Source organism: Rhinoderma darwinii, chromosome 4, assembly GCF_050947455.1.
Source record: "Rhinoderma darwinii isolate aRhiDar2 chromosome 4, aRhiDar2.hap1, whole genome shotgun sequence".
Lineage (NCBI taxonomy): Eukaryota > Metazoa > Chordata > Amphibia > Anura > Rhinodermatidae > Rhinoderma > Rhinoderma darwinii.
Window position 1 is genome coordinate 155,423,065 of NC_134690.1, and position 13,356 is coordinate 155,436,420.

The following is a 13,356-nucleotide window of genomic DNA, read 5'->3' on the forward strand; positions in this document are numbered from 1 at the left end:
TTATATTTTATGGAGGCTGAATGTGCTGATGTAATAAACATAATGCTTAATAAACACCACAAATGTTACCCTGTCAAGTTCCCGCAATCGAGGATAGTTATTCTTCCACTCTGTCTCAAGGTTGAAGCGAGTTGCTACAGATAAATGGAAACATACTGTAAACTTACTCAAGTCAAATGAAAATTAACACTTTAAAAGCAGAACAGACACAAATTGTATTGGAAGTATAAAAAGTATCACTCAGTCTGAGCATTTATTCTAAATAAAACATGACTGACACATGTTCTTTGCGTGTGTGTAAAAGTAAATCATACAATCATATGTAATAAAGTTATCTACCACAATCTTCTTTCTAAAACTATAATGATGGCTAGCTATGGTATAATACAGTACTTGCATCTAATAATGTTTTTAGAAATTGTTTCATTCTAGTTTTACGGAGGGCATTTGTTAATTAATACAGGTTTCAATTACGAACACATTTTTTAGCGGTCAAGATATGCTAGATGTTATCAAAATATAGATATCAATTAATATGCATAAAGATCATCAGAAGAAAGAACATCGCAAGAAAGAAAGAACATCGCAAGAAAGAAAGAACATCGCAAGAAAGAAAGAACATCGCAAGAAAGAAAGAACATCGCAAGAAAGAAAGAACATCGCAAGAAAGAAAGAACATCGCAAGAAAGAAAGAACATCGCAAGAAAGAAAGAACATCGCAAGAAAGAAAGAACATCGCAAGAAAGAAAGAACATCGCAAGAAAGAAAGAACATCGCAAGAAAGAAAGAACATCGCAAGAAAGAAAGAACATCGCAAGAAAGAAAGAACATCGCAAGAAAGAAAGAACATCGCAAGAAAGAAAGAACATCGCAAGAAAGAAAGAACATCGCAAGAAAGAAAGAACATCGCAAGAAAGAAAGAACATCGCAAGAAAGAAAGAACATCGCAAGAAAGAACCTCACATATACGAATATGTACTAGCAGTGAATATAGGATCAGGAACTTTTTTGACATCCTCTTACATATCTAACAATTGCTGCTAGACCGCATCACAAAAAAAAGAGAACCCCTCAAAAATGTAAAAAAATAAACCTGCGACATAGAAGAGTTCTTAAAAGTAAATGAGTACTGATGAAAAGATGTGTATTTATATTACAAATAATATGGTAACATAAGGGAGTAAAGAACCTTAATTAGAATATTCCCTTTTAGGATCGATAAGTAGCATTTACCGTTAGAGGTGATTTATTTCAGGCACCCCAAACTTTAGAGAATTTAAGTGAACAACCATGGTTTAGGAATGTTACCTTTAAAAGCATCAGCTTGTTGTTCAACTGACGCACGGACCATTTTCCAAAAACAATCAGAAACGGCAAGGCTTAAATTCTTGGTAGTCACCTGATGAGCCTTAAGCATCCCTTTCCTATAAGGTAAACCACAACAACGTCACTTATTACAACGATAATATTCACCCAAACCTCTGTACTTTGTTTTAAGGTGTACCCGCAACACAGTAAACTTAATTAGGTTTTCTGATGCTGGTCAACTGAAAAATACTGTAATGTCAAAGAGAAAACAAAACTTTATAAAAAAGGATATACATTACAATTAATAAACTTAAAATCTATAACTATTCCCACTCTTCAAGTCACCTTCCACGATGGACAGCATCGAGTCTGTGTGGGTGGATCTTTATCAGCATTGCATACTGCAAATTTCCCTATTCTTCTTTGCAACTGTCAGTAAACAATCTATCATCAAGTCCAGTCACAAATTTTCACTGGACTCTGGCACCGCAGGGCATTAAAATGATTGCCAAAAAAAATTATGAGAAATTTCGGTGCGGGTTTGGGTTTTTGTTTGGAGTTGTTATCTTACTGAAAAACAAATCTTCTCCCTAGACTCCGTTCTCCTGCCACAAGATTTTTATTTTTGCTGGATTTAGTTTTCATCACAGTGCTTTAGGCTGGACTAGTGCGTTTTTGATTTGAGAGTCTACCAGATGCCTTTTGGCTAAATCTAGCTAAGATTTTGTATAAACTTTTTCTTTGCCACTCTCCAATAAAGCTGTTGCTGGTGAAGATGGGTAACAGCTGTGTATTCAGCCTCTGCCACGGAAGCTTACAACTCAGCAGCGGAAACCCTGGCGAACATATGGATAGGGATTCCGCTACTGAAGAAGCCCCTGGCATCACTATCCATATATGGACAGAGACGTCAGGGCTCCCTCTAGGAGCGGAAACCCCAGCCAACATTCTGAGCAGGGACTTCGCTACTGAAGAAGCCCCTGGCGTCACTATTCATATATGGACAGAGACATCAGGGCTCCCTCTAGTAGCGGAAACCCCGGCCAACATTCTGACCAGGGATTCCTCTACTGAAGAAGCCCCTGGCGTCACTATCCATATATGGACAGTGACGTCAGGGGCTACTCCTGGAGCGGAATCCCCGGCCACAGCGCTGCCGACGCTCAGACAAAAGACTCCGCTTTTAGAGTTAGCCCCTGATGTCACTGTCCATATATAGACAGAGATATCAGGGGCTCCCTCTAGGAGCGGAATCCCAAGCCAGAGGGATTCCGCACCTACAGGGAGTTACGGGGGTGCTATTTACAGGGGGGTAGTTGGAGTCATCTCCAGGGGGGGTGGCACAATCTACAAGGGCAATGTAACATTATATCGGCACTACCTACAGGAGACACTATTGCGCTATCTACATGGACACTGTGGCACTATGTGGGCACTCGGTACCATTTACAGTGGGCACTAGCACTATCTACAGTGGGCAATGTGGCACTAACTACAGTGGTAGTGTGTCTATCTACATGGGCACTGTGGTATTTTCAGGTGGCAGGGACAAAAAAAAAAAACCTAACGAATAAAATTCATCTATTTTTTTTTTTTTTAACGTCCATGTGGATGTCAAATGGCGGTGAAAATTGGTCAGATGGCTGGGAAATGGATTCAAATTTTGACACACATTGATGCAAAACAGCCATGAAAAACGGACAGTTGACGGTTTTTCACGTTGTATGAATATAGCCCTCTTCACTCCCCGCTCACAGCGACCCAGGGTGACGGAGAGAGAAGACGACTAATTGTTACAGAGCTGTACAGTGTACATGTATCTATATACATATAAGAGCGATATATAAAAAAAAAATTACAAAAAAAGTGTTTTTTCACCTTTTTTGTGATTTGTCTTCAAAACTTAATCAAACTAGTATAGAAAATGAAAGCCTCATAAGTCTTGTAAAAAAACAAAGTAAAAATAGTTGTGATATTTAAAGCGGTTCCAACGATATTGTTTAAAGAAGTGCATATCAAAAATGGAGAATTTCACTGGGACACAGGGGCATCAATGACCCTTGGTCGTGACAGGGTTCATAATTGTAATGAATATAAATAACTTTGTAGATATTTATTTTCATGTGGACATTAACCCCTTGGTGAAATGCCACGTACATGTATGTGGCAGCTGCCAAAGGGAAGTATGGAGCGTGTAAAAATCACACTATAAGGCAATACATTAGTATATTGCAGTAATACAACAATCACTGGTTCATGTCCCTTAGGGGTACTTATGGAAAAAAAAAAGTATTTAATGTCCAAAAAATGTTTTTAAAACTAAACCAAAAAAAAACCTTTCCCTCCCCTAAAAGAATGTTAAAAATAACTTAAAATAAACCGGTAACGCCGCATCCGTAATAGTCCAAACTATTTTAATACAGCATTATTTAACCCGCACGATAAATACAGCAAATTTTTTTTATTTTAAATGCCAGAATTGCTTTTTGGTCAACATGGCTCCCCAAAAAAATGGAATAAAAAGTGATCTAAAAGTTGCATGTATCCCAAAATGGTAATAAAAACTACAGTTCGACCTGCAAAAAACAAGCCCTCACACTGCTCAAATCAACGAAAATTTTGTTTTAACAAATAGATCTTACTTTGTAAAAGTGGTAAAATGTTTAAAAAAATTAAAATACATAAATATATATTTATATATACACACACACAAATTTGGCATCGCCGTAATCGTATCGAGCTGTAGATTAAAGTTAACAAGTCATTTTTACCACACTGAACGCCGTAAAAACGAAACCCTAAAACAATGGCGGAATAGTTTTTTTTTTTTTGCCCACAATGAATCTTATTTCAGTTTCCCAGTACATTATATGGTACATTAAATTGGGCTATTAACCCATTAATGACCATCCTATTTTAAACCTTAATGACCAATCTAATTTTTACGTTTTCCATCGTCACATTCTAAGAGCTATAACTTTATTTTTGCGTCAACATAGCTGTATAAGGTCTTGTTTTTTTGCGGTACAAGTTGTACTTTTTAATAGCAACATTTTGGGGTACATATAATTTATTGATTAACTTTTATTAACTTTTTTTGGGGGGGGGGGAATATAAAAAAACACAGAAATTTCATAACTCTTTTTTTGCGTCCTAAATCTACGCTGTTTACCGTGTGGTACAAATAACACAATAACTTTATTCGGCGGAATGTTACGATTGCAACGATACCAAATTTGTATAGATTTTGAATGATTTACTACTTTTACACAATAAAAACACTTTTTTTCAAAATTATTTGTTTTTGTGTCTCCATATTTGAAGAGCCATAACTTTTTTATTGTTCCGCTGATGCAGTTGTATGAGGGCTTTTTTTTTGCGGGACTTGTAGTTTTTATCGGTACCATTTTGGAGTAGATGCGACTTTTTGATCACTTTTTATAATTTTTTTTATTTTTTTTTTAAGACAGGATTCACTGAAAACAGAAATTTTTCCATTGTTTTTATTTAATTTTTTACGACGCTCACCGTGCGGGTTAAATAATGTAATAGCTTTATAAATGCGGTTGTTACGGACGCGGCGATACCAAATATGTGTAACTTTTGTTTACCTTATTTTGTTTTTTTAATAGTAAAGAATTTTGTAAGGAGAAAAAGTTTTTAGTTTTTTTTAACTTTTTTCTTTTAATTAACTTTATTAAACTTTATTTTAACTTTTTTACTAGTCCCACTAGGGGACTTTAACATGCGATCATCTGATCGCTTTTATAATACACTGCAATACTTTTGTATTGCAGTGTATTACTGCTTGCCCGTTTAAAACGGACAGGCATCTGCTAGGCCATGCCTCTGGAATGACCTAGCAGGCATGCACTACACGCAGACTTGGGGGCCTTTATTAGGCTCCCGGCTGCCATAGAAGACACAGACAGCTCCCTATCTCTCTCCAAAACAACTCAGATGCGGCACTCGCTATTGAGCGCCGCATCTGAGGGGTTAAACGGGTGAGATCGATACTTATATCGATCTCACCTGTTCGAGCAGGGATGCCCCCAGCCACCTCTGGTAGCTGAGAGATTTAACGGCTCCCTGCTCTCTATTTATTCTGATGCAGCGCCGTGAAAAGGCGTATGCATCAGAATAAAGCCCATTAGTGGCCGCCGTGAAAAGGCGTATTAGCGGTCACTAACGGGCTAAAAACTACAACTCGTCCCGCAAAAAACAAGCTTTTATACAGTTATGACTATGAAAAAAAAAAAAGCCAAAATAAAAAGCCAAAAATTAGCTGCGTCCCCTAAAGAGTTAAAAATAATTTTGCTGCTTATTGGTGTCAGGAAATCGAATTAAATTCAAAAAAAGGCTGCCTGCCGGCAGAAATGAGCCCTGTTTTCCAACTATTATTTAAAGAGTAAAAATAAAAAAGTCTTTATTCGATTTGCAACAAGGACAGACTACATGAAATTTAAAAGTTAATGTCCATTTCTGACAGCAATTAGCACAGTGGCAGACGTGAGAGCTCTGTCTAGAATGGGTTAAGTACCACAGCTACAGAGCGCTACATACAGTTGGTTATTAGTTAGATTCAAAGATGTCAATAGGACAATTATTAAAATAAAGGTAGAAGCCCCCCCCGTTATGTTTCGCTACGATGTAGCGTCTTCAGGGGTATCGGGGCCAATGACAGCGAGCGGCAGAATCAGCCTCATTAAATATTCACTGCACATAGCTCACACCTGTCCACAATCAGTCGATAGCCTATCTCTAGAGGAATAGAGGAATATATGGACAATCCTGTTACGCCATCTTAGTACATCTGTGCGTTTGTATCTCTGCATGTACACTCGTATACTTACCTGTAATGTCTACTATGACTCTACTCATTACCATGATTGATCTGAGCATAGTAGAGCATTGATCCAAAAGCCCACTGATGGCTTTTTTGGATTGCAGTGACATCCCTGTGCTGCTCACAACGACTATAGTATTGCCCTTGGTTGTTGCACTGTGCCTGAGTGTAAGGTTGTGTCATTATAGATTGCATTCGTTATTATTTATCTTTTTGTTCACTTTGTGCATTTGAGCACTGATCTACAATCTCGCTGGTAACCTTGTGTTTGCACTATAGCATTGTCATAATAATGTGCACAGCAATGGTTTCTGTTATCTCCGGGCTCCCTATTGTGCCTGTGCACCAGAGTGTAGCTCATTGGTTGCACTTGCCTAGCAAGTGATTGGTGGCAGCGTCTGTCAATCAACAGAGGAGGAGGCTCGGTCCTCTATTCCTCTAGAGATAGGCTATCGACTGATTGTGGACAGGTGTGAGCTAGGTGCAGTGAATATTTAATGAGGCTGATTCTGCCGCTCGCTGTCATTGGCCCCGATACCCCTGAAGACGCTACATCGTAGCGAAACATGTCGGGGGGGCTTCTACCTTTATTTTAATAATTGTCCTATTGACATCTTTGAATCTAACTAATAACCAACTGTATGTAGCGCTCTGTAGCTGTGGTACTTAACCCTTTCTAGACAGAGCTCTCACGTCTGCCACTGTGCTAATTGCTGTCAGAAATGGACATTAACTTTTAAATTTCATGTAGTCTGTCCTTGTTGCAAATCAAATAAAGACTTTTTTATTTTTACTCTTTAAATAATAGTTGGAAAACAGGGCTCATTTCTGCCGGCAGGCAGCCTTTTTTTGAATTTAACTGTTTCACGCCCACCAACTATTTAGGTCCGCTCCATTGTATTTATTAGGAAATCGAATTAAACACAATGGCCTGAAAATAGTTTTTGAAGGCACACTACATACTATGATGCATGGAATTTGAAACATGACTGCTGCAGAACAAAACTCACTTCAAAAGAGTTGACCCTTGAAAGAATTCCTCTTCATAGTCTTTAATGGAGTCAATACTTTCATTGCTGTTGCCTATCAAAAATAAAACAGAATATAATTGTGCATTTCTGAAAATCATCCTCTGTTCATATCCATTACCCATTAATATTTCAAACAACTATAAACAAATCTAGATTGTTTTATAGACTATCCTACACTATACGATACCGGAAGAGTACAAATACCTAGCTAGGCTCAAAGCTTAAAAAATGCTGTAGCTGTTAAATTAGCACAAAATTGGTAACCATGTCCGATTATTAAATCTGCGTTCCTGAATTTTGGTTTTTTTGTAACCTAAGCTTCATAAACCCCTTGGTGCAAAATGCCATACATGTATGGTGTATGGATGGTGCGGGAACAGGAGTTCTCACGAAGCTCTGTTGACAACGAAAAAAAAATTTTTTTACGGCTCAAGTTGTGACAAAAAAAATAATAAAAATACATTTTAACTGTGCAAAACTAGCAAGACATAAGTAAAAAAATAAAAAAAAACTTAAAAAAAACTTTATTAAGTGGGTATTGCCGTAATCACAAAGATCCGCAGAATAAAGTTAACATATCATTTATACAGAACATTAAATGCCATAAACAAACAAAACCCAAAAAACAATGCTGGAATTGCTGTTTTTTTCTATGAATAAAAGTTTTAGATACATTATATGTAAACCAAAAATGGTGGCATTAAAAAATACAACTTGTCCCTCAAAAAATAAGCCCTCAAATGGCTCTGTTCACATCTGTGTCGGAGACTACATTAGGTGCATTCGTCGCAGATCCAGCAGGGTTTACCGGAGACAACAGCGCAGATATCCCGACGGAACCTATTAAAAAGTCAATGGGTTCCGTCGGCAACTGGCGGTGTCCATTGTGCAATGGAACCGTTGGTTCCGTTATTCCATTGTTCTGCTCCTCTGACGGAGCTGAACAACGTAACAGCATAATTCAGATGTGAACATATGGAAAAATGTAAAAGGTGGGGCTCTCTCTGTGCTGAAATTTTTTTTAATAAATGAATCACTGTATCCTTAGGGCTTAAAATAATTGTGTCCTTAATCTGCTCTGGGCTCCCGACCCGCCACACTCTCTAAACGCTGTGGGCGCAGCACAAGTACACCATATAACTGCGGGTGACACCTTGTCCGTTGTGACATCAGAACCTATTGGAAGTGCTTCAATTTGATCTAATTTAAACATTTATTTAGGAAAAGCAAAAAATATAAAATCCCCCAAAAAGACTAAGACCTAATATATAGGTCAGGCAACTTTTCTGTTAGCTAAAATCTAAGAGAAACAACTGTACTTTTCTTACCTTTCCCAGTTACAACAGCAAAATATCCAAGAGCTTTCATTGGGAAGAGTTTGCCTTCAATTATCTGTTGGATCTTTAAGGACCAAAATAAGAATTAGTAAACATTAGTAAAAGAAGAAGTACATCATAGTAAATAAATGGACACAAAGCTTCACTTACTCGATTGGGGCTGGCTACATTTTTCTCAGCAAGATCTACTTTTGTTAGAACAAAGATCGTCCGTCTGCCCTGTGGATCCATTTGACTCACAAGGTCAGTGACAATACTCCTCTCTGCATCAACAGACCCATCTGTTAAACAAAAATAACAGGATTTTTTTTGAGCATTCACCGTAAAATCCTTTTCTCGTTTATTCCATTGGGTAACGCAGACCGTGGGTGTATACTGTTGCCACGAAGAATAAAATTGTTGGCCCCTCCTACATTATATACACCTACTACGGGCACTGAGCTAGCCAGTCTATACAGAAGCAGTAGTATTAGTAGTAGTATTAGTAGTAGAAGCAGAACCCAAGGTAACAAATAATAGTATCAAAACAAAACAAAAAAACATGTTCAACGGACAAACTTATCAACTTCATAATAAAAAAAGGGTGGGAGATGTGTCCCCCACTGGACTGGAAAAGAAGAGGACTTGACGTGGAGTACTCAAAAAATCCTATTTACTCGTTCGACTTATTGGGGTACAGAGACCCTGGGACGTCCCAAAGCAGTCTACATGGGTGGGTACCAAAGAAGAAAGGATGGGAATAATCTGCAAATGCAAAAAAGTGTGCACCCTGTAGAGATTGGTAAATGTGTGCAAGGACGGCCAGGCAGCTGACTTGCACAGCTGAAGAGCAGAAGCTCTTCACAGCCCTTGGAAGCATCAACCGCCGTAGTGGAATGGGCCTTAATCCGAAACGTGCGTTCATTCCCCTTGACCCGGTAGACCTCGTTAATAGCCAACCAGAGCCATTGAGCGAAGCCGCCAAACCCTTTCTCAGACCCTCTGGAACCAAGAACAAGGAGTCGGAAATACCTCCAAGGCATGGACAACATCTAAATTGTGAAGAGAGCCTTCCTTAAAATTCACCGGAGTCTAGCAGGAGGATGGTAAAACGATATCCCCGTTAAGGTGGAAGGAGATGACCACATTTTGCAAAAAGGAGGAGGGCACAGAGCGGAGCACCACCTTTACCTTATAAAGAGTTAAATACTGCGTATGACAAGACAGGGCCATCAGCTCAGAAACCCTCCGAATGGAGATCACAGCCACAAGGAATAACACCTTCAAGGTGAGCAGATGCAACGAGGTCTCACAAAGAGGTCCAAGCTGAGCCAACTGAATGGCAGAGAGAACGAAAGTAAGATCCCAAAGCAGAGACCGCTTACGTGGGCAACTAAGCAAGTCTGGACTTTGGATTTAGACGCTAGATGTCTGTTGAAGGGAATGGACAATGTGAATACTTGCCATTTAAGAGAGCTTAGAGCAAAACCATGATCCAGACCTATCCGGAGGAATGCCAGCAGCCTGGGGAAGGAGAAAACCAAGGACAAAAAAAGGACGATAGTCACAAGACCGCAGATAGGTTTTTGAAGTGCAATGATAAAAACAGGCCAAAGATGGCTTTCGAGCCTTCAACATGGTGTGTATAACATGCTGCGATAAGGCTTTAACAGCATCAAAAGCCACACCATTAAAAGTAACGATTGTAAATTGAGGTGGAATAGAGGCAGATCATGTCAAAAAGGTAAGCACCAAGGAAGGTTAGCCAGTAGAGCCAACATGTCGGTGTATGAATAATGGCTGGAATCCTTCCCAAGCTCCTTGAAAATCAAGGCCGAGAGAATAGGGAAATAGGGGGATAAATAAAAATCAGGCTGCAGTAATCCCTTTGGGTCATCAGAGCGTCGACAGTGTATGCCTCAGGACCCAGAGACCGTGAAATGAAAAGGGATACTTGGCAATTGAGTCAAGACGCCAGCAAGTCCACATTCGGAAGGCCCCACCTAAAGCAAATTTGTTAAAAAAAAAAAACTCATGATGAAGAGCCCACTACTCTGGTCTGGTTCGGTCCACTCGTGACGGAGTTAATCAGCGACCCAATTGTCGACACTGGAAATGGATATAGAGCCACCATAAGAAACCAATGGATGATGGAGGGAAGGATTCGGCTGTTCAGAGAATTTGGAGAGCGGTTCCACTGGGAGAGGATCGCTCTCTTAAGCAGACAAATGCCAAACTGGGAAAAGGGAATGACCTCAATAGAAGCCACCCTGGTGCCCAGAACCATCAAACAAAAGCAATGCGCTGCAGGATGGACAGTTTTTCTGGAGGAAGGTACAACCGAGCCGCCAAATACCATTGCCAGGAAATTAAGTCTCAGACAAGAAATCCTGACAATCCATCTGAAGTGAGCCAGGGTATCCAGAGTGATTTGTAGACTGGCCAAATTGTCCTCCTAGGATGCGGACTTGATAAAAAATATTGTGCAGTTATGTGGACTACTGAAATTCCCCTGAAACAAAGAAGCACCATTACCACAGAAAGAATTTTCGGAAAAACCTACAGGTAAAAGCCGATCAGCACAGGAAGCGCAGGTGGAATGGGCAAATGGGGTCGTTTACCCAACCATGATGTCCACTGAGGAGAGGAAGTCCCCTGTTCCATGAAGACAATCATTGTCGAAGGAACTCCATGTGAAAAAAAACCTTATTATGACAAAGGTGATAAGCTCTATTCTGAACTGGAAGAGCATGTCAGGTGGAAGTTGTACAAATTCGATATTGAACCCTCAAAAGACAACCTCCTACACCCAGATGTCCGAGATGTGAAAGTGAGACATTCTTGAAACGTAGAAGTCTGCCCAACAACTGAGACCTAAGTGGTGGGCACATTTTCAGGCAGAACTGGTCTTACCTGCTGCAGGCCTAGTGACCTGAGGTCGGGTGCGCCAAGAGTAACAGGGCAGGAAAGAAGGTGGGTTCTTGGAGTTCTGGTTCGACAGATGTCTGGATGCCAGTAGACCGAGGATTTTGCGAAAAGGATGAAAACGAAGTCAGAGTTTCCCAGGAGTAGGAGAACTACAAGCCTTAGTTTTAGGCGAGTGCTTTTCCCACCTGTTGCTTCTGAGAGGATTTTGTCCAGGCAGGTCCAAAAGAGACAGAAGCCAGCAAAAGGTAAAGCGCCATCAGAGAGCATTTAGAAGCAGTGTCGGTGGAACAGTATTTTAGCCATGCTGTCCGGCAATAATGGAAGAGTGGACTCATGCCCAAGGCGACCTGCATCCAGGGATTATTCACACAGAAACTTCAGATCTTCATGGGGCACCCAGAAACGCCATTACAAAGTTGGCAAGCTTGTAGAGGCTCTGCTGACCCAGGCGGAAGCAAATATAGGCCACAATGCCGAGCCAGCAGCTTCAAAAGAGGACCTGGGGAATGATTCTAGTCGGCGGTACAAGGATGAGGTGGAGTAGTAAGAGTAATGGTCTTAGCCAGACGAGAGACAGGAGGATCCACAGCTGGAGACTGCCATATAGTGGAAACATCCTCTGGAAAAGGATATGTGACATCCAGACGAAAGAATGTCAAGATTTTTAAACTCTCAGAATCAATCTACTTGAAACTTCGAGTGAGAGGGGAAAGGTTTGTAAATTTGCCTGGGACGGAGTAAAGCGATAGTCTTCTACTGGGGAAAATGGGTATGCATTCATAAGGTGTAAGGCGTTTCTGACCATGGTGGGAAGAATGTGTACCGTAGTGGACAATTTGGAGAATTGCTCTTCATTCAGCTCTAAATTGGAATCTGACATTTCACCCTCTGACAAGGGTTCCCTATGAAGGAAAGAAGCAGCAGAGTGCTCCCCTGGAGGGTAGAAAGATGAGGTGAGAGATGCTGAGGGGAGGGAGGGGGCGAGACCGCGCAGATCTGACCAGTTTTGTTTAGGAGCCCTGCCACTGGAAGAAGATGTAAACGAGGAATCCCCAGAAGGTTGGTCAGAAAGGCAGACCAAAATGCCTATCATGGACAGGGTAACATTAGAGAGGTCACCGATGGAAATTAGCCCATTGCAGTTCAGCTTCAAGCACTAAGCATGTACAAAGCTGGAGATGGCAGGGCCACAGGGTGGGTGTACACAGATGCTTGGCCTGGAGGCCGGCATGCATCAGAAAGAGGAGTAGTTTGACCACATGAGAATTATTGGCCACTTGTGGAAGTGGCAAAGTTAATTGCATAAGGTACCTGTCAGGAGGTTTCTCCTCTGGTGTCTGAAATGGCAGCATAGGGGTCACCATGTTCCTCAGTAACTACTAGGAAAAAACTAGTACTGAGCCCGCTCCATACACTGCAAGTGTCAGCTGTGTCTTACAGCTGACACGCTGCTCTAACGGCCAGGAACAGAGATCGCGCTGTTCCTGGCTGTTTAACTAGTTAAATGCCACGGTCAATAGCGACCTCTGTATTTATAAGGGTTTTCCCATGAATGGCATTTATGATCTATCCACAGGATAGGTCAGAAATGTCAGATAGATGGGGCTCCTACCTCTGGGGCCCGCACCTATCTCTACAACGGGGCACCCTAAACCCTGTTCTATAAAACTCGGCTCCGATGTCTCCCAGCCACTTCCTGGTTAGGTAGTCGGGAGTTATGGAAACAACCGAGTGCTCGCTGAGCTACGCTGTTTCAGCAACTCCCACAGAAGTGAATGGGAGTTACGGAAACAGCATAGCACCGCAAGCTACGCTGTTTTCGTAGCTATCAAGTTCCGGAAATATCGCAACTCCCATAGAACTGAAAAGCAGTTATGGAAACAGCGTAGCTCGCATGCTACGCTACCTATGTAATCGCCATTCACTA

At 40.8% G+C, this 13,356-nt stretch overlaps 1 protein-coding gene across 4 annotated transcripts in view; it reads right to left on the reverse strand.

The window, feature by feature from the left end:
* OPA1 (OPA1 mitochondrial dynamin like GTPase) overlaps window positions 1–13,356 on the reverse strand; it is a 110,875-nt gene that overhangs the window by 64,274 nt on the left and 33,245 nt on the right. For all 4 annotated transcript variants that reach the window (XM_075861758.1, XM_075861756.1, XM_075861757.1 and 1 more), the window contains 5 exons: window positions 8,673–8,803; window positions 8,514–8,586; window positions 7,165–7,237; window positions 1,309–1,424; window positions 70–134 (listed from right to left, as the gene is read on the reverse strand). In XM_075861758.1, coding sequence (XP_075717873.1) covers window positions 70–134; window positions 1,309–1,424; window positions 7,165–7,237; window positions 8,514–8,586; window positions 8,673–8,803 — 458 coding nt within the window. The remainder of the gene's footprint in view (window positions 1–69; window positions 135–1,308; window positions 1,425–7,164; window positions 7,238–8,513; window positions 8,587–8,672; window positions 8,804–13,356) is intronic.